At 41.3% G+C, this 27,691-nt stretch overlaps 1 protein-coding gene across 1 annotated transcript in view; it reads right to left on the bottom strand.

The window, feature by feature from the left end:
- Positions 1–27,691, bottom strand: part of ercc6 (excision repair cross-complementation group 6) — a 56,049-nt gene that overhangs the window by 17,084 nt on the left and 11,274 nt on the right. The window contains exons 9-14 of the mRNA XM_014154371.2: positions 16,106–16,237; positions 15,402–15,560; positions 8,238–8,373; positions 4,450–4,623; positions 4,040–4,216; positions 2,729–2,845 (exon numbers count right to left, since the gene is read on the bottom strand). Coding sequence (XP_014009846.1) covers positions 2,729–2,845; positions 4,040–4,216; positions 4,450–4,623; positions 8,238–8,373; positions 15,402–15,560; positions 16,106–16,237 — 895 coding nt within the window. The remainder of the gene's footprint in view (positions 1–2,728; positions 2,846–4,039; positions 4,217–4,449; positions 4,624–8,237; positions 8,374–15,401; positions 15,561–16,105; positions 16,238–27,691) is intronic.

Raw genomic sequence — 27,691 nt, 5'->3', positions numbered from 1 at the left:
CGGGTGGTGTTGTAATTCATTGGGAGAAGCCCTGAGTAAAATAGATACACATATACAGTTGAAGTCGGAAGTTTACATTACACCTTAGCCAAATACATTTAAACTCGGTTTTTCACAATTTTTTACATTTAATCCTAGTAGAAATTCCCTGTCTTAGGTCAGTTAGGATCACCACTTTATTTTAAAAATGTGAAATGTCAGAATAATAGTAGAGAGAAGGATTTATTTCAGCTTTTATTTCTTTCATCACATTCCCAGTGGGTCAGAAGTTTACATACACTCAATTAGTATTTGGTAGCATTGCCTTTAAATTGTTAACTTGGGTCAAACGTTTCGGGTAGCTTTCCACAAGCTTCCCACAATAAGTTGGGTGAATTTTGGCCCATTCCTCCTGACAGAGCTGGTGTATCTGAGTCAGGGTTGTAGGCCTCCTTGCTCGCACACGCTTTTTCAGTTCTACATACAAATATGCTAGAGGATTGAGGTCAGGGCTTCGTGATGGCCACTCCAGTACCTTGACTTTGTTGTCCTTAAACCATTTTGCCACAACTTTGGAAGTATTCTTGGGGTCATTGTCCATTTGGAAGACCCACTTGCGACCAAGCTTTAGCTTCCTCAATGATGTCTTGGGATGTTGCTTCAATATATCCACATAATTTTCCTGCCTCATGATGCCATCTATTTTGTGAAGTGCACCAGTCCCTCCTGCAGCAAAGCACCCCCACAACATGATGCTGCCACCCCAGTGCTTCACGGTTGGGATGGTGTTCTTCGGCTTGCAAGCCTCCCCCTTTCTCCTCCAAACATAATGATGGTCATTATGGCCAAAATGTTCGATTATTGTTTCATCAGACCAGAGGACATTTCTCCAAAAAGTATGATCTTTGTCCCCATGTGCAGTTGCAAACCGTAGTCTGGCTTTTTTTAATGGTGGTTTTGGAGCAGTAGCTTCTTCCTTGTTGAGCGGCCTTTCAGGTTATGTCGATATAGGACTTGTTTTACTGTGGATATAGATACTTTTGTACACGTTTCCTCCAGCATCTTCACAAGGTCCTTTGCTGTTGTTCTGGGATTGATTTGCACTTTTCGCACCAAAGTACATTCATCTCTAGGAGACAGAACGCGTCTCCTTCCTGAGCGGTATGACAGCTGAGTGGTCCCATGGTGTTTATACTTGCGTACTATTGTTTGTACAGATGAACATGGTACCTTCAGGCGTTTGGAAACAGCTCCCAAGGATGAACCAGACTTGTGGAGGTCTACACATTTTTTTTCCTGAGGTCTTGGCTGATTTCTTTTGATTTTCCCATGATGTCAAGCAAAGAGGCACTGAGTTTGAAGGTAGGCCTTGAAATACATCCACAGGTACACCTCCAATTGACTCAAATGATGTCAATTAGCCTATCAGAAGCTTCTAAAGCCATGACATCATTTTCTGGAATTTTCCAAGCTGTTTAAAGGCACAGTCAACTTAGTGTATGTAAACTTCTGACCCACTGGAATTGTGATACAGTGAACTATAAGTGAAATAATCTGTCTGTAAACAATTGTTGGAAAAATGGTCTGTGTCATGCACAAAGTAGATGTCCTAACCGACTTGCCAAAACTATGGTTTGTTAATAAGAAATTTGTGAAGTGGTTGAAAAGCAAATTTTAATGACTCCAACCTAAGCGTATGTAAACTTCAGACCTCTGGTAAACCCCAAGATGAACCCATTAAAACTAGCAACGGTCGTCAAAATTGAGAAGGTAAAAAACACATTCTGATAAATTGTAACAGCTGCATAATGATGTAAGACAACTGAAATTGTAAAAACCCATCAAATATTGACTGTATTATTACACGTAGACAATTGTATAATGAGAAAAAGAAAATAAATGGAATCTCGACATTTTGTTGGGAATTCAGGTATTCAATTGAATGTCAAATATAAAAATGTTCTTATTTGTAACCACACATGCCAACGTTATTAATCCATATATTGCGCTTTGTTTTCATTATCATCTAAACAAAAACATCAACAATTTTCTAAATCGGCAAAGGGGAACACTTACTGGAAAGAGACCGTTTTCTATTCTCTCATCACGTACTGTACTTGCCCATCTAGATATCAACTTTGAAAAACACGTGGGTCAAAACCATGTTGTTCTATGTCTACAATTTGTGATGGTACCTCCGTCCTTTTTTCCCCCGATAGTGGAAAGTCCAGCAGAAAAGCTGGTTTTGCACAGGTATGAATATTGTCAGTTTCTATTTTGAAAGCAATCGGTGAAGTCACAGTTAGTTGTCAAATGTATTATCCACTTCTCACACACAGCCAAATAATGGTTAAGAATGATGTGTTCTCAGGTGGGCGTGGCTTGAGCCTTGCTATTAAAATGGCGCACAGGAACACGGACAGTCACCGCGAAAACAGCGCTAACTACGGGTTCAGTTACGGCGGGCGGACAGCGCCGATCTAGACGCGGCACGCCCGATACAACTCATAATGGGCACATTTTACATACCTGTGGTTCGTTGAGGTTTGCTTGGCATTGTGCAGGAACAGGTCTGCAGTGTGATACTGCCTTGTTCTTTATGCTATTATTCTTATTTCCCTTTCCTCAAACACGTAGAATTGTAAACTGTAAAAAGAATTGCAAAAAGACTACAGCCTCTTTTGGTATCCGCTACATGAGGGACAGAAAGGCGACGAGAAGGAGGAGAGGGACTGAAAGAGACGCGCACCTGTTCATTCTTGTCAGGTAAAGAGAGGTTGGCCTTCACGTCAGCCTTCATCCGTCTGAGCAGGTAAGGGTTAATGGTATCCCTCAGAACACACGCACACTTATACGCTGTCTGGACCTAGAAAAACACAAAGACACACAACAATTCAAGACACACGCACAATTTTACACAGTCTGGACCTATAACAACCAAGACGCACAACAAACAATTACAACAAATGACAACAAAGACACCAACACAATGGTTCAACAGCCCCTTGGGTAAACATACATGACACAGACGCGCGCCTTCTGAAGGGTCAGATGAACAAACACTTGACTACGACACCTATAATGCTATAATGGAACATTTGTCCTGGGGCATGTTTTGTCGTTTAGCCCCCCCCACCTCCCTCTATCCACTCCTCCCTCTCAGCAGATTGGGCCATTAAACATTGATCAGAGTGCTTATGGTGGTCTCTAGAGGGGGACCTCTCTCCCTTTCATCAGCTGCCTATAGTGTGTGATCCAGTAAACGGCCTCAGCCCAGGGTCACGATTTAACCCTTTAACCGTTTGTTGACCATTCATTCATCAGTCATCCACCTCACTGGGGGGGGTGAGATCAGACGGACAGCCAGCAGGGGGCAAAAAGTGTTACAGCTGCAGGGCACTATATAACACAGAGCTAGAAAGGAGAGGGAGGAAGGAAGGGAGAGAGAGAGAGAGAGAGAGAGAAAGATAGGACTATGGAAAGAAAGAGCGAGGGAGAGTGAGATGAGGGAGGGGAGACGGAAGATGGACACAGATGGGGGGGTTAGAGAGAAAGACAGGAGCGAGAAAGGGAAAGGGGGGGAGCTATAGAGAGAAAGAGCGCTTTGCCCGCTCATCATTTAATAACTTCAATAATTAGTAAAGGTTTTTTATTATCGACAGCGGAAACATGGATGGCCATCTAAAAGCAGCTAAATAATTAAATCCAGTCAATGTGTGTGTGTTACCTCTAGAGCCAGTTAAATAATTAAATCCAGTCGGTGAGTTATTAATGACTGGACACTAATGACTGAGGATCATCGTTTAGCAGCTCACCGCCTCTTTCTCTGTCCATCCCTTCTCACGCCCCCCCCCCCCCTTTCGTCCACCCTCTACCTCCCTCTCTTTCCCCTCTATCCATCCCCTCTATCCATCCCCTACCTCTCTTCCATCCCCTCCATGTGAATACAAATGTGAGGTCAAATCCTGAGAAATGACCTTTTAACAACTGTAAGATCAACTCCCTGCTTCCGAAAATGACGAGAGCTTCTTTGATGCCAAATTGTGTGTCTGTGTGTTACCTGTACAGGTGAAGCGTTGCTGTATCCCCCCATGGTGATGGGTACAGAGAACTGTTCCATAAAAATAGGCAGCGTGCCCAGTTTGCCAGGGAAGACAAAGTCAAATAGACTCCACAGCTCCTTCAGATTGTTCTGCATAGGACTGCCAGATAGAATGAACCTATGAGGAGTACGGAACTAGAGATGGAGAAAGGGAGTGAAAGAGTGAGAGATGAGGAGAGAGGTAGAGAGAGGTGGGTGTGTGTGAGAGAGAGAAAAAGAGGGGGAGAGAGGAGAGAGCAAGCGGGTAAAGGGAAGAAAAATCTTGATTAGCAGCTTGGCTGGATCAAAACACTATACTACATACTTATACTGTAGCTATCCAGGACCAGGGGTGCTGACCAATGGTTTATTGAGCTGTGTGAGCGTACCTGTTTGCAGGCAGTGGTAACTCCAGCGTGAGGGTTGCGGATCTTGTGTCCCTCGTCCAGTATAACGTAGTGCCAGCCGTCGTATCGCTGCAGGGACTCCTGCATGATCCTCACGGCTGAATACGACGTTATCAAGACACCATGACATGCTGCCATCTCTGATATTAACTTCTCCTAGAGAGAGAAAGTCAGTCCCCGCATCACTCTCCAGTGCCCAAATGACTCTCCGCCACATGGAGTACCCACGCACTTTCAACATTTAGATAATAAACCATTTCACCTTTTCATTGAGTTAACGATGGTGGATTGGTTGAATTCCAGTTAAGTATAGAAAAGTATCGTCCAACTGCACCCTCATATGCCATGTCTTGAAATATGCAGACAGATTACAATTACAATGTAATACTTCTGACATTCACTAACTTTTGGACTTTATAGCATTCCAAGAAGGCATGGATTATTTAGTTGTACTGTAGAATGAGAATATTGTCACGTGTAAATTTGAGTTTATTAAGCGTACATTTTCATTAACTGTAATTGTGTTATGTTCCAACATTCCGATCTTGTGCCAATGTAAGTTCTTTTTAAGTCTTGGTTCCAGTAGTTTATATTTTTTTTTCAAAGAGATTGTCAGTTGTATAGGCTCTCTATAAGGTTTGGTATATCTTACCCATCCACATGAATATCCTATTCTGACTCAAATAGGGTTCCCACAAGATTGGAAAGGGGGATACCTAGTCAGTTGTCCAACAATGTATTCAACTGAAATGTGTCTTCCGCATTTAACCCAACCCCTATGAATCGGAGAGGTGCGGGGGGGGCTACCTTAATCGACATCCATGTTTTTGGCTCTAATGTTGGAAAATATATAAAGTCGAAATTTCTTGATATTAAACTATTGAAAATATCTACATTGGTCAGTCCAAAATTGCTTTTTAAATTCTGTCATGGAAATACATGTATTTCCTACTACCAAGTCATTAAAGGTTTCTGTGCCTTTAGTTTTCCAAGTAGACCAATTTATCTGTGAGTTCTGAAAAGCTATACAAGGATTGCTCCATAGTGGTGTTTTTAGGGAGGGATATTGGTTCTTGAAGAAAACGTTTTAGTTTCTTCCATTATTGTTATAGTGTTCTTAACTATGAAGTTGTTAATGTGCTTAGCTTTATCCTTTGAAAATGAACACGTAAAAATATTCTAGGGATGAGCATCCTCTATATGTACCCAGTGTTCCTCTTTAGTGCATTTAAATAAACTGAGCAAAAATGGCCCGCCCTAGCCCTCACCCTCTAATCCAACAGGTCCCAGATGTGCTCGATGGGATCCGGGCTCTTCGCTGGCCATGGCAGAACACTGACATTCCTGTCTTGCAGGAAATCACGCACAGAACGAGCAGTATGGCTGGTGGCATTGTCATGCTGGAGGGTCATGCCAGGATGAGCCTGCAGGAAGGGTACCACATGAGAGAGGAGAATGTCTTCCCTGTAACGCACAGCGTTGAGATTTGCCTAGAATGACAACAAGCTCAGTCCGATGATGCTGTGACACACCGACCCAGACCATGATGGACCCTCCACCTCCAAATCGATCCCGCTCCAGAGTACAGGCCTCGGTGTAAAGTTCATTCCTTCGACGATAAACGCGAATCCGACCATCACCCCTGGTGAGACAAAACCGCGACTCGTCAGTGAAGAGCACTTTTTGCCAGTCCTGTCTGGTCCAGCGACGGTAGGTTTGTGCCCATATGCAACGTTGTTGCCTGATGTCTGGTGAGGGCCTGCCTTACAACAAGCCCTCAGTCCAGCCTCTCTCAGCCTATTGCGGACAGTCTGAGCACCGATGGAGGGATTGTGCATTCCTGGTGTAACTCGGGCAGTTGTTGCCATCCTGTACCTGTCCAGCAGGTGTGATGTTCGGATATACCGATCCTGTGCAGGTGTTGTTACACGTGGTCTGGCACCGTGAGGACGGTCAGCTGCCCGTCCTGTCTCCCTGTAGCGCCGTCTTAAGCATCTCACAGTACAGACATTGCTATTTATTGCCCTGGCCATATCTGCAGTCATCATGCCTCCTTGCAGCATGCCTAAGGCACGTTCACGCAGATGAGCAGGGACCCTGGGCATCTTTCTTTTGGGGTTTTTCAGAGTCAGTAGAAAGGCCTCTTTAGTGTCCTAGGTTTTCATAACTGATCTTAATTGCCTACCATCTGTAAGCTGTTAGTGTCTTAACGACCGTTCCACAGGTGCATGTTCATTAATTGTTTATGGTTCATTGAACAAGCATAGGAAACAGTGTTTAAACCCTTTACAATGAAGATATTTGGAATTTTCTGATTTATCTTTGAAAGACAGGGTCCTAAAAAAGGGACGTTTCTTTTTTTGCTGAGTGTACATGTCGCAAGTAAAAGCCCTTGGTGGCGTGTTGATACAATTCCAAGTCTGGAAGGTTAAAACCACTCTCAGACTTACATGCTGGCCAAACCAGACGCGTGTGTGTGCGCCTGTCTGTGTGCGCACGTTGATTTTGTTCAGCCACACCAGAAGCGATCAGGACACACAGATTGAAATATCAAAACAAACTCTGAACCAATTATAATAATTTGTGGACAGGTCAAATTTGCATTAAACATTTATGACAATTTAGCTAGCTTGCTGTTGCTAGCTAATCTGTCCTGGGATATAAACATTGGGTTATTTTACCTGAAATACACAAGGTCCTCTACTCCGACAATTAATTCAGATAAAACGGTAAACCGAATTCGTTTCTCATCATCGCCCCTCCTTCCTACAGGCTTCTTTTTCTTCTTTGGACTCGATATGGCGGTTGGCAACCAACTTTACAGGGCATTACTACAACCGACTTGAGTGTGGATGTCAGTTCATCTTTCAACCACCCACAAGGGTATATGCTTCTAAAAACCAATGAGATTTGAGAGGCAGGACTTGCAGCGCGTTGAGTGTCACAAATAGAACCAACTTCTATTTTCGCGCGCTGGCCACGCAGACGCTCGCTGTCTCACGGGAGCAGTGTGGGTGCAATGATTGAATAACATGCATCTGTCCATTTATTTTGCGACGTGAGCGGTGTGGTCAGCATGTTAGGAAGATATAAAACATAACTTTTTATTCTGTGACTTTTATTTGCCCTTTAAAAGGAATTTATTCGGTAGGGTAAATTGGTACTACAGAGAATAAAAATAAAAATGTATTGTGTAGAACAGATACGCTTGTCTTTCAGGAAGAACAGGGACTTGTGTCAGCTCTACTCATTACATTTCTATCATTGAGAACATGTCACCTCACTGAACTCCAGTCCTCACATCGCCAGCTGATGGTGACGCATTATTTCTCAGTACCATAGAGACTGGTTAATTAAAAGTGCATGTGGAGTATGTAGCTCTTCACTATTAAAGAAGGGGGAGGCATGAGGAGCCAACTCTGCATAAACAGGTCTTTGGTGCCCCCCCAAAGGAAACCCCTTAAAAAAAAAAAAAAATCACGCCCTCAGAGGGGTTGGCTTAAATGCGGAAGACACATTTCAGTTGAATGCATTCAGTTGTACAACTGCCTACAGTAGGTATCCCCCCCCCCCCAGCCCAACCTGCATCACCCATTAATCACTGTGTCACACCCACACAACTTGCTGGGTGCGATCTACAGCATAAAGTAATTAATATCTACTAGTGTACCACTAATTAATTTACATCTCCCTCAGCGCGGAATCCTCCACAAAATGCTGACAGGAGAAAAGATACAGCACAAGTAAACACCTGAATACACACCCCTTACCTTTGTTTGGGTGAAGGATCCCGTGTCGTGTAGGACAGCCACTCTGAATGGGGGCCACCAGGTGTGAAACTCACTGACCCACTGGTGCATGACTGTAGCTGGACAAACTATCACTGTAGGACCTAGTCCTTGGTACCTGGAATAAAAACACAACACACCACACACACACACACACACACACACACACACACACACACACACACACACACACACACACACACACACACACACACACACACACACACACACACACGTAAAGTTCAGGCTTTGCGTTTCAGTCAGGCTGCTGGCATGTTATGGTTCATTCACACTGTGTTTATACTGACATAAATAGCCAAATTAGGGCTGTGACAGTCTTGGAAAATGAGGTTACGGTAGTTGGCCAAGCCAATGTACACGGTCACTGACATAACAGCTCAGGTTCGTACACTTGTTACATGGACATGCAGCTTAATAAAACCCATTTGAAACAAGCAATTAACACTTTTTTTATTATCATGGCATTTTATTCTTATTATTCAGGTTATTACAAATACAGAAACGCCAGGATGGAGGATCTGTTGCATATTGACAACATTAAACGGAGTCAAAAGAAAGATATACAGTTGAAGTCGGAAGTTAACATACACATTAGCCAAATGCATTTCACAATTCCTGACATTTAATCCTAGTAATAATTCCGTGTCTTAGGTCAGTTAGGATCACCACTTTATTTTATTTTAAAAATGTGAAATGTCAGAATAATAGTAGAGATAATGATTTATTTCAGCTTGTATTTCTTTCATCACATTCCCAGTGGGTCAGAAGTTTACATACACTCAATTAGTATTTGGTAGCATTGCCTTTAAATTGTTTAACTTGGGTCAAACGTTTCAGGTAGCCTTCCACAAGCTTCCCACAATAAGTTGGGTGAATTTTGGCCCATTCCTCCTGACAGAGCTGGTGTAACTGAGTCAGGTTTGTAGGCCTCCTTGCTCGCACACGCTTTTTCAGTTCTGCCCACAAATTTTCGATAGGTTTGAGGTCAGGGCTTTGTGATGGCCACTCCAATACCTTGACTTTGTTGTCCTTAAGCCATTGTGCCACAACTTTGGAAGTATGCTTGGGGTCATTGTCCATTTGGAAGACCCATTTGCGACCAAGCTTTAACTTCCTGACTGATGTCTTGAGATGTTGCTTCAATATATCCACATAATTTTCCTTCCTCATGATGCCATCTATTTTGTGAAGTGCACCAGTCCCTCCTGCAGCAAAGCACCCCCACAACATGATGCTGCCACCCCCGTGCTTCACGGTTGGGATGGTGTTCTTCGGCTTGCAAGCGTCCCCATTTTTCCTCCAAACATAATGATGGTCATTATGGAGAAAACGTTCAATTTTTGTTTTATCAGACCAGAGGACATTTCTCCAAAAAGTACGATCTTTGTCCCCATGTGCAGTTGCAAACCACAGTCTGGCTTTTTTTAATGGTGTTTATACTTGCGTGCTATTGTTTGTACAGATGAATGTGGTACCTTCAGGCGTTTGGAAATTGCTCCCAAGGATGAACCAGACTTGTGGAGGTCTTGGCTGATTTCTTTTGATTTTCCCATGATGTCAAGCAAAGAGGCACTGAGTTTGAAGGTGGGCCTTGAAATACATCCACAGGTACACCTCCAATTGACTCAACTGATGTCAATTAGCCTATCAGAAGCTTCTAAAGCCATAACATTTTCTGGAATTTTCCAAGCTGTTTAAAGGCACAGTCAACTTAGTGTATGTAAACTTCTGACGCACTGGAATTGTGATACAATGAGTTATAAGTGAAATAATCCGTCTGTAAACAATTGTTGTAAAAATTACTTGTGTCATGCACAAAGTAGATGTCCCAACCGACTTGCCAAAACTATAGTTTGTTAACAAGAAATTTGTGGAGTGGTTGAAAAACAAGTTTTAATGACTCCAACCTAAGTGTATGTAAACTTCCAACGTCAACTGTATACTACTGGTCAAAAGTTTTGAAACACCTACTCATTCAAGGGTTTTTCTTTATATGACTATTTTCTACATTGTAGAATATTAGTGAAGACATCAAAACTACCAAATAACACATTAAATAATGTAGTAATAACCCCCCCAAAAAAAGTGTTCAACAAATCAAAACGTATTTTATATTTGAGATTCTTCAAATTAGCCTTGATGACACACTTGGCATTTACACACTCTTGGCATTCTCTCAACCAGCTTCACCTGGAATGCTTTTCCAACAGTCTTGAAGGAGTTGCCACATATGCTGAGCACTTGTTGGCTGCTTTTCCGTCAATCTGCGGTCCAACTCATCTCAAACCATTTCAATTTGGTTGATGTCGGGGGATTGTGGAGGCCAGGTCATCTGATGCAGCACTCCATCTCTCCTTCTTGGTCAAATAGCCCTTACACAGCCTGGAGGTGTGTTGGGTCATTGACCTGTTGAAAAACAAATTATAGTCCCACTAAGCGCAAACCAGATGGGATGGCGTATCACTGCAGAATGCTGTGGTAGACATGCTGGTTAAGTGTGCCTTAAATTCTAAATAACTCAGTGTCACCAACAAAGCACCCCCACACCATAACACCTCCTCTTCCATGCTTCACGGTGGGAAAAACTCAAATCCAGATAATCCGTTCACCCACACTGCGTCTGACAAAGACACGGTGGTTGGAACCAAAAATCTCCAATTTGGACTCCAGACCAAAGGCCAAATTTCCACTGGTCTAATGTCCATTGCTTGTGTTTCCTGGCCCAAGCAAATCTCTTCTTCTTCGTGTCCTTTAGTAGTGGTTTCTTTGCAGCAATTCGACCATGATCTGATTCACAGTCTCCTCTGAACAGTTGATGTTGAGATGTGTCTGTTACTTGAACTCTGTGAAGCATTTATTTGGGCTGCAATTTCTGAGGCTGGTAACTCATGAACTTATCCTCTGCAGCAGAGGTAACTCTGGGTCTTCCATTCCTGTGGCGATCGTCATGAGACAGTTTCATCATAGAGCTACACATGGTTTTTGCGTCTTATAGTAATGATGGACTGTAGTTTCTCTATGCTTATTTGAGCTGTTCTTGCCATAATATGGACTTGGCATTTGACCAAATCTTCTGTATACCCCCCACCTTCTCACAACACAACTGACTGGCTCAAACACATTTTATTTTATTTAACTAGGCAAGTCAGTTAAGAAGAAATTCTTATTGACAATGACGGCCTAGGAACAGTGGGTTAAATGCCTTGTTCAGGGGGAGAACGACAGATTTTTACCTCGTCAGCTCGGGGATTCGATCTAGTAACCTTATAGTTACTGGCCCAATGCTCTATCCACTAGGCTACCTGCCACACACATTGAGGAAAGAAATTACACAAATTAACTTGTAAGAAGGCACACCTGTTAATTGAAATGCATTCCAGGTGACTACCTCAAGAAGATGGTTAAGAGAATGCCACGTGTGCAAAGCTGTCATGAGTAAAAAAAAAAACTTGAATGAGTAGGTGTTCCAAAACTTTTGACCAGTAGTGTATGCCTATCTGTTGACTTTCCTGTAATTAAAAAAGAGAAAAAAAAAGAGAAACAGATCCTATTTTGACGCACAAAACCATTCAAATGAAATCCGATGGGTTTTCTACTTTACCCAAAATATTCACATAATGTCACAAACCCTGCTGTTTGTGACATTCGATGGCAGTGGCATAAAATGTTCTTCAAATAGAGGACGCAGTAATGAGACATAATGTAGCCTAAGCTACTGAAAAATCCAAGATTAAATCATGACAGGAGTGTTTGATTCTTAAAGAGACCCCCCCCCCCAATAAAAGCAATTGTCAATCAATGCCACAAGCGTTGATGCCACAAGCTATAGTATGAAGATATAATTGACAACCATTAAAATATAAAGAAATACATGCAACATGTCCATAGCCTATTTATCAGCGATGCCGATTATCGAGGGGGAGAGTGTTGGAAAGATTTTTCAAATACTGTGAGGAATATACACTAAGCAAAAATATAAAACCCAACATTCAACTTTTTAACTGAATTACAGTTCATAAGCAAATCAGTCAATTTAAATAAAAATAATTAGGCCCTAATCTATGGATTTTACATGACTGGGAACACATATGCATATGTTCGTCACAGATACCTTAAAAATCTGCTGCACGACATCTCCTTCGCATAGAGTTGATCAGGCTGTTGATTGTGGTCTGTGGAATGTTGTCCCACTCTTGTTTAATGGCTGTGCGAAGTAGCTAGACATTGGTGGGACCTGGAACACGCTGTCATACACATCGATCCAGAGCATCCCAAACATGCTCAACGGGTGACATGTCTGGTGAGTATGCATGCCATGGAAGAACTGGGACATTTTCAGCTTCCAGTAATTGTGCCCTGTACAGTTGAAACCGGGATTAATTCGTGAAAAGCACACTTCTCCAGCATGCCAGTGCCCATCAAAGGTGAGAATTTGCCAATTGAATTCAGTTACGACGTCGAACTGCAGTCAGGTCAAAATGACGAGCACGCAGATGAGCTTCTCTGAGATGTTTCTGACAGTTTGGGCAAACATTATTCGGCTGTGCAAACCCACAGTTTCATCAGGGTGGCTGGTCTCAGATGATCACGCAGGTGAAGAAGCCGGATGTGGAGGTCAAGGGCTGGCGTGGTTACACTTGGTCTGTGGTTGTGAGGCCGGTTGGACGTACGGCCAAATTCTCTAAAACAACGGAGGAGGCTTATGGTAGAGAAATTAACATTAAATGATCTGGCAACAGCTCTGTTGGACATCTGTGGCATTATGTTGTGTGACAAAACTGCACATCTTAGAGTGGCCTTTTATTGTCTCCGGAACAGGGTGCACCTGTGTAATGATTATACTGTTGAATCAGCTTCTTGATATGCCACACCTGTCAGGTGGATGATTATCTTGGAAAAAGAGAAATGTTCACTAACAGGGATATAAACAAATGTGTGCCCCAGATCTGATTGAAATAAGATTTGTGTGCGTATGGAACATTTCTGGGATCTTTTATTTCAGCTCATGAAACATGGGAGCAACACTTCACGTCACGTTTATATTTTTGTTCAGCGTGAATGGATGTAAAACATTTTTCTTAAATGATAAAAACTGACTTTGTTGACCTACTGTGTGAGGTGAAGAAAAAAATGACAGAAGCCCAACTTATTAGTGGTGGTGAGTTAAGACAATCAGAAATCAGACATCCCCAAATGGGCACTTTCCTACATTTGCAGGCCAGGTACTTCTGTGTGTGCTCAGGCGCACACGCTGCGTCAAAATTACCAGGAAAGAGAAACAAGACACACGCTCATTGCTTACATGGAGCATGTCAATTATGCTATGAAATAAACCAAAACGTGTTTTTCATAAATGTAGCAGGTTGTGAACTCTGCAAACAACATTTCTACTCCGAGAATGAGAACTATAAATTACTAATTAATACATGTATTAACAGAATTAATGACAGTGTTTATCATTAAAATTGTCTGTTTTACAAATGGTAGGCTACCACATTCATAAAAGTGCTTTGCGGGCCAACACTGTATAGTCTAGGCTACTATTCTACTTTGCGGGATAAGAGGGCGGTATTTTTGGCCAGGACCAGGCCGATATGAGGATTGGCACATTGTCCATTTGACACAACATTACCGCATTATAGGCCTCAGAGCCAGAACAACCTTGTCAACTGTTTTTTTTTAAAAAAAATACATGTATTTATTTACTAGCAAGCAATGAAAACGTGCTTTGTATAAAAGAAAGTCGACACATCAAAACACTTTTTACTTAAGTGTCATAGCCTATTGCGCTCTACAGCTGCTTGAGCATCAAAAGGACAGTTGAAAAGAGGAGGATGTAGAAAGTTTAATGGATAAGTTAGCAAAACAATTGATTATAGTCATTAGTAAACACTCCCACTATTAGGTAAAGTTTAGCTACACGACAACAAAGTTAATATGATTTTTTAAATCTGAAAATGAATGTAGGCGTACTTCAACGGTTTTGATGGTTATTTTGTTTTCATGACGTTCTTTATCCATAACCGTCAATTACACGGTTATTAAATTATCGTCACAGCCCTAACTGCCATGAACCTCTGCTTGGTGGAAACCATTGATAGAGGCATAATTGAGTTTGCAAACAATCAATTTGTGGACGTTCACAGCAGACAGAGTATTGACCATCAGAGAGGTTCAATCCCTCTGGAGTGTGTGTGTGTGTGTGGAACCAGTGGGCCCCGCCTTCAACGTGCTTTAATGTGTTTCACGTTTAATTGGCCCCCTCTGCCCCTGTGACCATGTCCACTAAGAATCTCTCTCTCATACACACACACACACACTGTCATGTCCGCGTTTCCTTTGGTGTCTGCAGTAGAGAATGAGAGGAGTCTAATAATTGAAACATGTTTAATAATTCAGACTAAAACTCTCCAGCACAAATCACCCTAATGAAATATTCATTACTACACAGACTCCCAGTCTGAACACACCATAACGGCTAGAGTTTGTGTGTGTTCGTGCGAGCGTCAGACCTGGGTCCAAATCATAGACTTAGTTAGACGACAAATCTTTGTAACTGTCCCATTATGGCGTCTGTGGGCATGAGCAGCACAATTGAGGCCATCTCCATTATAAAGTAGTTAATTTTCTTATTCTACTACTACTGAATTGGTAAACAAACTGAAAGGGTGCATACTGCCACCTGGAGTCTGTTGTTTGAACAGGTATAAAGCCAAGGTTGGCAATTTAACCCACCAGCAGTAATGTAATGTTTGCTCACAAGAATAATTCTTTAGCTGCTCCCTGCTGATGAGCTGGATGGAATTGTGTGATCCTTCATTAACCCATAGGAAGTTCCACCCAGTTGACTACTTTATAAAAGTCCTCAATGGCAATGTCCATGCAAAAATGTGTTATTTCCAAGGAGTGATCTCCATCTATCTCTAGGGTCCAAATACTTGATCTATGCCTGATTGAGCTTGCCTGTTGCAACGGAACTAATATAAAAGTTCAAATAATGCAGACCCCACCCACCTGGCCCTCTAGGCAGGCTAGAGCAAATGCTCAAAGTATTTGAAAGACTTTAGATAATAATTGAACCCAGGTCAGGTGTATGTGTGTGCATGCCTGTGTGTCCATGTGTACCTGTAGTTGGACCCTCGTGTGCGTAGTTTGCTGTAGCTGAGGCCAGCCAGGAATGCTATGACTTGGATGGTTTTACCCAGACCCATCTCATCCCCCAGGATCCCCCCTGCCTGCTGGCAGTGTAGCTCCCACAGCCACCTCACACCTGTCTGCTGGTACCTGGAACAGACGCACACACAGAAAGAGAAATAAAACACACACGCGTGCACACAGCTGTTAATATACACACACACAAACATCCCTGTCTGTCAAAAATCCACCCCCTCCCAAACACAAAGAGCATAGTGTGTGTAGTGGTAAATTAATCGTCAGGTCATTATCAGTAACGATTCCAGATAAAGAGACCGGAAGTGTAGAAACTGATCAGCTGTGAGCCACTTCGCTCACTTTCTACTTGAGTACTTTTTACTCAACTCAGACTCAGTTACTCAACTGAATACAGTCCAAAACAATCTGCCTGCTTTAAGTTCAATACGCTTCACTTATACTTACAATGATGTTCTGTAGTGATGATAAAACCAATCTAAAACTGAATGTATTTTTTATAAACTGGTCCACACACACGGCTTATAATCATACTTTATGTATATGATCATTTACACTATCAGAGTTCATATTCAACAGGTATCAACATAAACATTAGTCATAAACATTACAAAATACAGTGACAATTGGGAAAAGCTGTTACTTTGTTTGTTACTTACTTGAAGAGTTTATTCCAGAGGAATCCAGGCACTTTGAATCCTTCATCAAACTCAGCATCACTCTGGTCACTCTCCTCCTCTCCTCTCTCTCTCTTCTCCTCCCTCTCTCTCAGCCGCAGCCGCCTCCACCTCCTGTAAAAAGAGAAAACAGTCATCACTACTCTCATCCTTCCTCCTCTTCCTCCTCCTAAGGGGAGCAGGTGCTACTGTCACATAACAGTCACTACAGCCCCGCACACCCCCTCTACACACTCCTGTATTGACTCAGCAAAATCTCCCTCAGCAATCTCCCCAAGGCCCAACAGCCCCATCTGGATCTCTCCACATACAACACTTGGGCCCATAACACAGAGTGTCTCAGAGTAGGACTGCCGATCATGGATCAGGTCCCACCTCTAATTTCATTAAACTGATCGAAGATCAGCACACCTACTATGAGACGCTTTATGAATATGGGCCCAGACCCTTATGTGCATCTGAGCTGCAGAGATGTCCCATGCTGAAACAAGACCACTAAACATTTGGGGCCCAAACCTTGCTCTTTAAAACCCAAAGGGATGTGTGAGTAATTGGTGTAATCACTATCAGTTAGCATAGGGAATTCTTAAGCCGTTTTAAGGAGGGCAATCTAAGGCAGTTGAATTTTTATATATATATATATATATATATATATATTTATTTACATTGTCTTTTCTGACATTTTTGAACAGATAGAAAGAAAAGATGATAGTGTGGAAAGATAGAGGCTGTGTCAAAGGGCAGTAGGCTGGATTCAAACCTATGCCGGCACAATAGACGTGTGCCGGAGGCTGCGGGATTACCACTAGACCAGCCAGGACACGTGTATTTTTAATAGACTAGCTGCATAGAGCGAGAGGGCAGTTAGTGGCAGAGTCGTCACACAGCAAATGAAGATTGATACAGACAATTAGTGGAGTGGGTTCCCTAGGAAAGGTGTGAGAGGGAGAGGACCGGAATCCATCTTCATTTGGTCCTGGTCCTGTCACTAAGGCTGGGAGACTGCTGCTCTTTGCTGGCCTGCTGAGACCAGCCACACTAATTAAGTCAAGGCATCGGCTCAGTTTATTACGCTTTTCTCTCTACACACTTCCCTTCCTCTCTCTCCTTTTTCTCCCCCTGTCCCTCTCTTGTCCTTTCTCACTCCCTTCCCGTCCCTCTCGCTCTTCTTAACCGCTCTCTCAGCCTCCTGAGTCATTCCACCTCAAAAAGCACAAGAAAGAGGATTTTCGAAACCCACCAATTTAGATTGTACTGAAATCGTTTCTGTAGTTAGAAACGGATAAGATAAGCATTCCTGAAACATTATTTTGTTGAAATATAATTTGATCTGAGAAATTAAGCTATTTGATTGTACCCAAATTGTCCATTTAAATTGATGGGATTCATATAGTCAATGAATCTGATTTGGAACATAATTCTTCCTAACAATGAGTAAGACATGAGGAATCTAATAAAATTGTCAAAAGCCACCTACGAAACACCCACAGCCCACGCCAATCCCACTCCAACAACCAGTATACTATCAGCTTTGACAAGGACTATGGCGCTGCTGCTTGGAGTATTGCTTCTTCATCTTTTATAATGTATTCTCTGTGAATTTGTTGCTGTTCCCCTGTTTAGAGAAATTAGCCAATGAAGTTGCTTGCATCAGCGTTTTCCACAAGTACTCGGTTTAAACAAAATTGTTAAAGGAACTATGTTTTTAGCAGCCCCTAGTACATACTAATGCTTTGATTCCATCTGAAATACACCGAAGTTATTGAATACTTTATCAAGTTTATCTCCCAGATTGGAAACATTTGTTGTTGTATTATGTAAGACATGATTTTACAATTTAAATTACTGAGAATATATGAATTCTATCTATTGTATAAACTGCCTAAATTTTGCTGGACCCCAGAAAGCTGCCTTGGCAGCAGCCAATGGGGATCCATAATAAATACAAATAGTTAGTCATTTTGAATATCGTCTATGATCAGGACTATTTTCTAAGTAAGAGAACATTAAACCTTTAGCCTGTCTTCTCTTGAGATTAAAGTCTTATTTAAGATATGAAATGCCACAATGATATTTGTTCAAATTATGTATTTTATTAAAACAGAATAATGAAGTAAATAGCCCACATTATCTTGAAAAATAAATTCAAGGTTAAATTTTAAAATAAAAGGGCTATATACACACATCTTAAAAGGTCCAATGCAGCTGTTTTTATCTCAATATGAAATCATTTCTGGGTAACAATCAAGTACCTTACTGTAATTGTTCTCAATGAAAATGTTTGAAAATAAACAAAAATAGATTCTTACTGGGCTCCCAAGTGGCGCAGCGGTCTAACACACTGCATCTCAGTGCTAGAGGCGTCACTACAGACCCTGGTTCAATATCAGGCTGTATCACAACCGGCTGTGATGGGGAGTCCCATAGGGCGGCACACAATTGGCCCAGCATCGTCCGGGTTAGGGTTTGGCCGTCATTGTAAATAAGAATTTTTTCTTCGCTGACTTGCCTAGTTAAATTTAAAAAATCTTAGCAAAGAGCAATTTCTCAAGCAAGAATTTTGCTAGGACTGTCAGGGAGTGGTCTGAGTGGGGAGGGGAAACTGAAATCTAGCTGTTATTGGCAGAGAGGTTTAGAATTATTTCTTATTGGTCTATTAACTCATTTACTGGGCAGGCCAAAACTCCATCCCACCAAAACAAGCTGAAAATTCAGGCAGTCTTTTCAAACAGTGCTTACATTAAAAGGGTTATCATAATTTTCACAATATTATTCCAACTTCATAGTGTGGAAATGTATATCAAACACAGGCAAATCACGTTTGACTGCACCTTTAAGGTAAAATTATGTCAAATGTTCATTAAGTAGGGCCCTATGAAATCAGTTATATTTTTTGCCTAATTCCATTTTGTTCTTTCCCAAATTCTGTTTCGATTTTTGGGTGTAGACACCTTTTAATTGAAGTGTGCACCTAACAAGAAGCCTTTTTTTAGCTGTGTTTTTGTAGCGAACATGTGATGGTAGAGTTTTCAAAACAAATACCCACTGGACTAATGAAAATAATCATACAATTGTGCCAGATAAGCAAAGGCTACTTTGCAGTTCACATTTAAGAATTTTTACCAGAATAATGTTGTTTTCATTAGCATCAACGCTAAAAGCTACACAAAGTTGTTGTACAAAAAAAATTGACAGTATGACGGTATTTTATGTTTTTTAATAATGAAAGTTCTAAATTTGCTTTATGAGTAGTGCGTGACTCTAGGGTGGCAACACATATATTCTAAGTGATTTCAATGGGTCTTTCTCCATTCTGATTGGTTTATACCATTCAATTCAACTTCAACCCCAAAAAAGTCATAATTTTCATCAATTCCTGCATTTGAGATCATTTCCACACTGCCACGTAGGGCTGCACAATATGGGCAAATAATCTGGGCCTTATTTTTAACCAAATGTTGCAATTTGTCTTGCGATTTAGAGCAAAACACGTGGGTTAACTGTTGGAATCATGGGAATAGAATGTCTATTCTAATTATATAGTTAGAATATAATAGTGGGCACTTTTAATACAGTGTTGCTTGACATGACAACGAATGAAAATGCCAGGGAGGAGTTATTGTGACAGGTTAGGATAGGTGTTTCCTAGGGGACCCTAAAATCTTTGGCTACATTGAATGTTCTCTCTTAGCAACTTCATGAAGCTAAAATATTCTTTCTTTGCGTTTACCTCTAATTTAGAAGACACTGTTGCACAAACAACATGCTGATTTAGGTCTACACAATCACTAGTATTATCAGGCAGTATAGCTAAGTACGCTTGCTCTTACTCAGTACATGATTAGCTAACTAGCGATTAGCATTAGTGGCTAACAAGATTTAGGAACAACTTGCTAAGAAAAGACAAACTAGCTGTTTGCAGATGTAAGAAACAAGCTAATAGTGTAATTATAGAATGCTAGTAGATTTATATTAAGAAGCAAAGTGGCAACTGCATCGTTGTCATCAACAGTGTTGCATATGCTGCACTGACCATGCAGACTGAACGCAAGTGTCTCGTGTAGTGACGGGACGTTCGAGAACGAGTCGGCAGTAAGAGCCGGCTTGCATATCAGAAGAGCCGAATCTATTTATATATATTTTTTTAAATGAAGATACGAATAATCAAAAGATTTAAATGAATAGAATTAACTAATTCAAAGAACGAATAAAAAATAAAAACAAATAATAATAATAATATTATTATTTGTTTTTATTTTTATTTTTTATTCGTTATTATTATTATTATTATTATTATTATTATTATTATTATTATTATTATTATTATTATTATAGGCCTAAATGCTCAAGCGCACACACATTCGTTCTGACTGTCTGCTCAGACTAACAGCCTCACCTGTTGTTCCTGTCAATCAGACACGCAGTGTCAACCAATGAACCAAAGATGCGTGAGGGAGGGCCGAGCCAACTCCCTCACAGTCACACACTTAGCAGCCGAGGAGAGAGAGGAAGGACAGCTGTGAAAACAACAGCTGGAAAATGAGTCGGAAGCAAAGTAGCATTTGGATGCATTTTAATAATGTAGACAATGTTAGAGCATAGTGTAGAACTTGCCAAAAAAGATCTCATATAAAGCCGGTTCTACGCACAACCTACACCAGCAGATGCGAACTGTGCACCCAACTGTGAAGCTAGCTGTAGTGGAGCGTCGAGAAACTAGCGGGCCTGCTAGTGATAGTGGTGGAGCCAGCCACTCAGTCAAGTAGACCTACTCCGCAACCCACAGCAACGCAGTCTTCTATGGACCAGTTTATGCCAAAGTCTGAGGCAAAACAAAGCCAAATTGATATTGCACTGGTCAGCAGATATTGCACTGGTCAGCAGCTATTTTTGATTTCATTTAGAAATTATAGCAATAGTCTAAATCCAATGTACACAATTCCTAACAAGAAAACCCTTTCAAAATCACTTACTCCACAACTGTACAAGAGCATACAGGCTTCAGTGTGGGAAAGAGCCCAAAAAGCTACTGCAGTTTGTCTTACCACTGACTGCTGGACATCAAGGGTAACCACTTCTTACATGTCGGTTACATGTCACTTCATTGAAGATTTTTCAATGTCTAGCTGTCTTCTGGACTGCTTTGAGTTCAGCGACAGACACACCTCAGAGAACTTGGCAAACTGTTGAGAGTGGCCAGAGAATGGCAAGTAGATGGAAAAGTGGTCTGTTGTGTTAGCGACAATGCAGCTAACATAACCAATCAACCTGATTGTAAGAGATGCTCTGAAGGTGATGAAGCCTACTGTGGACAAAGTGAAAGCAGCTGTGGAATACTTCCACAGGAGCACAGTAGGTGCTGAACAACTAAAGTCTACACGCCAGATGGGGATGGCTGAGCTGAGGCCTAAACAAGACTGCACTACAAGGTGGAATTCAACATTTTATATGATGAAGAGGTTTCTTGAGTCAAAGGATGCCATCATCTCTACCCTGGCCATTGCCAATGCACCTGTTGATGCTCTGACCCAAAAGGAATGGGAGGTGGTGGAAGTGTGCAGAGTCCTGGAACCCTTTGAGTAGGTCACTGTGGAGATCAGTGGAGAGGTACAGTATGCAGTTATTACTACATCATTATTTACTCCAGTATGATCCATGTATATGAGCAATAGATGAGAATGTAGTATCTGTGGACAAAACATGAACCTGAACTAATAAGTTACTGTTCTCTCTTTTCAGCTATGTGACAGCCTAAAAAATGATACTCCTGTGTAAGGGTCTGCAGCGAATCACAGCCAGCTGCCAGAGAGAAGCAAATGTAACCACAGAGTTGGACACCCTATGTTCATCAATGGACAGAAAGTTCCACTGAATGGACTATAATCACGTGCTATCAGAAACCGCTGCACTTGACCCCAGGTTTAAGAAGTTAGCCTTCAGTGATGCCAGAGCGATTGATGAGGCTCTTCAAAGAATAACCTCAGCAGCAGGGAGGGACAGCCCCAGCAGTCAGCTGGCTCAGGCACCAGGGCAACAGGAAGAAGAGGGATCAGATGGAACAGAAGCACCAGCAGTAGTGCCACAAACGTCTGCTGTTTGGATGCTGTTTGACGAGAGAGCAACTGGGGATGCAGCAAGAAGGAATCCCTTAGTAGATGCCATAATGGAGGTCCGATCCTATTTGGAGGAGCCCCTCTTCCAAAGATCTGCAGATCCTCTGAGCTAGTGGAAGAACAAGGCCTTTGTCTACCCACGGCTTACTAAAAGTCATGACAGGGAGACTCTGCATCGTGGCCACATCCGTTCCCTCTGAGAGGGTCTTCTCGAAAACGGGACAAATAATTACTGAGAAGAAACTGCATCAGCCCCTGAAAAGTGAGGTAGCTTGCATTTCTGAATGCAAATCTCTCATAAAAGCAAAATATGGTCAGCATTGCTGTGTGCTGCTGATTATAACATGGCAATAAAGAAGAGAGAGAAAAGAAGGAACAGTTTAATGTTTTAAGTGGGATGCTGCAGTTTTGCACATTGTTATTTATTTTTCTTTGATATGGTCCTATATTCTATTATGATGTTCAGATTGTATTTGTTTTGAATGGTTAGATTTATATGCACTTTGTTTATATACATTAAAATGTTATACTTTAAATGCAAATTTTTAATAGCATTATTTTTCATAAACCAATGCATTTTTAAATACATTGTGGTTAAGGTAGAGTATGATTTCATTTAATAATTGAATTAGAACCGTTTTAACACCAATCATAGTCAAACTATCGCAAACTGTTTAACTTGAAAAAATACAAAACATATTTTTTTAAAAGAGCTGTTTGGGAGCCAAAAGAGCCGGCTCTTTTTGGTGAGCTGAGCCGAACGAATGCCCTTCACTAGTCTCGTGGTTGAGGAACATCAAATGCGCTCCTTGAGTGACAGGGGGCGTGGCTAGGTCTGTGTGGAAAGCGGCAGAGATGACCCAAGTAGCGAACACTAGCGGTTCTGGGGGGGGGTCAGTGCCCCTGTGACAACAATTTTGGATCCCCTTGTGGCCTCCCTAAATGTGGAGTATGAAATAATTTTTACATAACAAATTTTTGCTATCGTTCTTTTTTTACATCCATTATTAGACAGTGGCAACTCGGAACATGGTCTTTTGCATGCTAATGCCTGCAATGCAGTGAAGAAAACGATGACAACAATAACGTCTAATGTAACTGGCCCCTCTAACAGTACAACTGGCCCCAGCTTGCCCCCCCCCCCAGTTGAAATGGTCTAGAACCACCACTGGTAGCGAAGTAAACTATAAAAATGGATGTTACACACTGCCTATCACATTTAACAAACCAAATATTCAAATACCGGTATAGAAGGTAAAGTAAAAACACAAACCTGTCCGGGCATCAATACCATGAGTATACCGCCCAGCCCTAACTAAGGTCAATAAATTTTTTTTTAATTGTTGAATTCCTTTTTAATGCCTGGATTCCGTGAGGGCCCTAATTATCATGGACCAGAATGAGGCTCTCCACTAGTTATTGCTGCAGCGATGATTCACTATCTTCATCGAATATTTTCATAATTTATCTGCAGATAATCGCAAAAAGCTAGGCCTACCAGTAGCCTATGCAAATTAGGGAGCCAAATGAGCAGCTCTCTCACCGTTGAGATTCAGTAAACCACACACACACGTCACTTTCTGGAAAGTAGGCTACGACGCCACGTGGCTGGCTTACATGTAACACGCAAAAGAAAAGAAAAATGTTCCAGAAAACAATAATACAAATAAGGCTAAGTGGATTTCGACTCATTGTTACCACTGACATTACATGGGACGTGCAAATTCACGAGCATCATGCTTTTTCCCTCCTCCCTGTAAAGAAATTCGACTGCAGGCAACCAACCAGAGCGCACACAAATTGTACCGGGAGGCTGGACAGACAGCAGACTTCATTGACCGGTCATCGCTAGCTTTGTGACCGACAGGCGCCTATCCTTTCAATACATTGCTAGAAGATGCATATTGTTCATTCTAGCGGAAGAGGGCTTGAGTAGCGAATTGAAACTTAAATTTAAAAAATAGCCTAGTTAATATGAAGTGGAAAAAGTAGCCGGTTGAAAACGAGTATGTAACCGGCTGATTAGCCGCAGTCGGCAGGAATGGAAAACAGTGCTTCCATTATTTACCAGAAATTAGTGTGAAAGTACTAAGGTTTTCCCACTAGATGCTGCTGTTCCTGATACTTTTATCCATTTTGCTGCTCTCCTGTGTTTATTAAATGGATAAAACATATTCTTAGCAACTTTAGGTAAAAAAACTATATATTTTGCTCATGGTGAAAATAAATTGTGTGGTCATCCTCACAATTCAACCCAGTCCTCTACGAAAGCAATTCAGTTTGTCCTTCTCTTAGGCTAAATTTGTGTCCAGGAAAACAGCCCCTCTGTGTGTGTGGTTTATTTCCTTAAAAAAAAGGTATGGATTAGTTAGACCAACAGCAGTTCTAATGGTTTCAATGTTATGTTCTCTAATGGTCTTCAAAGAGTTAAAGTCCCAAACACACACTGTATAGTGTTCTGCAAGGGTAATTGTATTGGGCTGGGTTTAAAGGTAAATGTCACTAATCACATTACATAGAGATGTTTTCTAATAATTGTATTGGAAAATATACAACTGCCATGCAATGGTTTATAATTGTATTATTTTATTAGGACTCACAACATTTTAGAGACACTAGCCCATTTCTCCATCAAAGTTTTGGGCTTGTAGAAAAAGCCTTCATATATGAACTGCCATTTGGACTATTTAAGGAGAGCTGGGTTGAAGCATTAGGTTGCTAAGAAAAGGACCAACTGAATTGCTTTCATAGAGGACTGGCTTGACCACACAATTTATTTTCATCATGAGCAAAAGCTATTGGTTTTCTACCCAAAGTTGCAAAGAAAATGTTGCGATCCATTTAATAAACACAAGAGACCAGAAAAATTGATAAAACGGTGTGCTGGCAGCAGCAGGAAAAGCGGCATCTAGTGGGAAAAACCTGGTACTTAAACACTAAATTATGGTAAATAATGCAAGTGACTTCAATGGCTAATTTCTCTAAATGGGGGGGAAAAACAACCAGATTCACAGGAAATACATCACAAGGGATGAAGATGCAATTATGCAAACACATCTTTAAACTACACTGAACAAAAATATAAATGTAACATGTAAAGTGTTGGTCCCATGTTTCAAGAGCTAAATAACAGATCCCAAAAACGTTCAACACGCACAGAAAGCTTATTTCTCAAAAATGTTTACATCCTTGTTGATGAGCATTTCTCCTTTGCCAAGATAATCCATCCACCTGACAGCTGTGGCATATCAAGAAGCTGATTAAACAGCATGGTCATTACACAGGTGCACCTTGTGCTGGTGACAATAAAAGGCCACCCTAAAATGCGCAGTTATGTCACACAACGCCACAGATGACTAAAGTTGAGGGTGCGTGCAATTGGCATGCTGACTACAGGAATGTCCACCAGTGCTGTTGCCAGAGAATGTAATATTAATTTCTCTACCTTAAGCCGCCTCCCAACGTTGTTTTAGAGAATTTGGCAGTACGTCCAACTGGCCACAGAACCACAGACCAAGTGTATGGAATCGTGTGGGCGAGCGGTTTGCTGATGCCAACGTTGTGAACAGAGTGCCCCATGGTGGCGGTGGGGTTATAGTATGGGCAGGCATAAGCTACGAACAACAAACACAATTGCTTTTTATCGATGGCAATTTGAATGCACAGAGATACAAGGATCTGTACATAATTCCTGGAAGGTGAAAATGTCCCAGTTCTTCCATGGTCTGCATACTCACCAGACATGTCACTCATTGAGCATGTTTGGGATGCTCTGGATCGACGTGTACAACAGTGTGTTCCAGTTCCTGTCAATATCCAGAAACGTCGCACAGCCATTGAAGAGAAGTGGGACAACATTCCACAATCAACAGCCTGATGAACTATATGTCAAGAAGATGTGTTGCGCTGGATGAGGCAAATGGTGGTCACACCAGATACTGACTGGTTCTCTGATCCTCGTCCCTACTTTTTTTTATTAAAAAAGGAATCTGTGACCAACAGATGCATATTTATATTATCAATCATGTGAAATCCATAGTTTAGGGCCTAATGAATTTATTTCAATTGACTAATTTCCTTATATGAACTGTAACTCAGTAAAATCTTAGAAATTGTTGCATGTTGCGTTTATATTTTTGTTCAGTATACTTGTTAAACATAGAAAACTGATACTGTATACTGGTTATTGGGGTGGGATTGGTGTGTGTGTGTGTGTGGGGGGTCCGTGGGTAGCTTTGATCCTTTTTATTGGATTCCTAATGTCTTACCAGGTTTCGATACTGCGACCAGTTTGACTTGGCAATGCGACAAACATTGATAATCAGGTTCGTTTTTGGTTCACAATTTGCTTTTTTAATCATCATGATTTCTTTAAACAGTAATGTGCAATTTACCAAAAATAAACAAACTTTCTGAAGAAGCAACAACAGCATGGGAATGCCCATGGCAGTGTGTGTCAGGACCCGATGTTGAACACAGTTTGTGCCTAGAAAGTTTGTTATATCAAGTACTTATCACACGCTCGCTGCACTCATATAACCTATAGATATTCTGTCGGGCAGTTGGTTGTTGCGTGGAGCGAAGACCGACAGCTGTAGAGGTAGGAAAGATGTTCCAAGTTGTGATATCTACCAGTAAATGCCAAGGCAAGAATGTGTATGCAAATCAGGAATTTAAAAAAATCAACGTCTCGTTTGAATATTTGCAATGCGCAATTCAGTCATCATGGACTAGCCTACCTTGAAAATCCGACATTGCCTCGAGGCTCTTTGGTCCTTGAAGTAATTTAAGTTATGGTAGCCAATTTAGAAGTTTTACTGCTCCAATATAATTATTCTGCGATTTCATTTCTGATCAGATTTTATGAGAGATAGTGGCACTTTCATTTGTTTCCCGCCGTCTCAAATGAAGGGTGTTGCCCTAGTCTGTTGAGGTAAAAACCATATGCGGTTATTATGAGCAAGACAACATCGAATGTTGCCTTCAACTTGGTTTTCCATACAATGCGTTCCATTAAAGGGAATCAGGTTTTTAATAGCTTTTCGTTTTAACACATGATACAGTAATAACTCTTCAACATTTCAAATGGGGAGACTGACTAGCTACCACATGGACAGACTTCATTAGTGTGTGTCGGGAGCATGCAGTCGATGTAGTATGACAATGCCCACATTATTTCAACATATTTTACAACGTAGAAATAGTGTGAATGTCAATGCAGCGTGTAGGCCTATTAAAATCATTATGCATGGTTTTTTTATATACATTTTTGGGCCTATTATAGGCTATTACAACAATTCAATAGGGAATTACAATGAAGTGCTTGAAAAAGTCCTTTAAAGTCCTTGAATTTGACTTGCCAATGTCTGTATGAACCATGCATAGGCTACTTGATCAGCCCGCAAATGAAAGATAAAAGTATCGTGATATTGTTAGAGGGGTAAAGATAAAGATT

This window comes from Salmo salar, chromosome ssa18 (genome assembly GCF_905237065.1).
Source record: "Salmo salar chromosome ssa18, Ssal_v3.1, whole genome shotgun sequence".
Lineage (NCBI taxonomy): Eukaryota > Metazoa > Chordata > Actinopteri > Salmoniformes > Salmonidae > Salmo > Salmo salar.
This window is presented reverse-complemented; position numbering and strand designations above follow the sequence as displayed.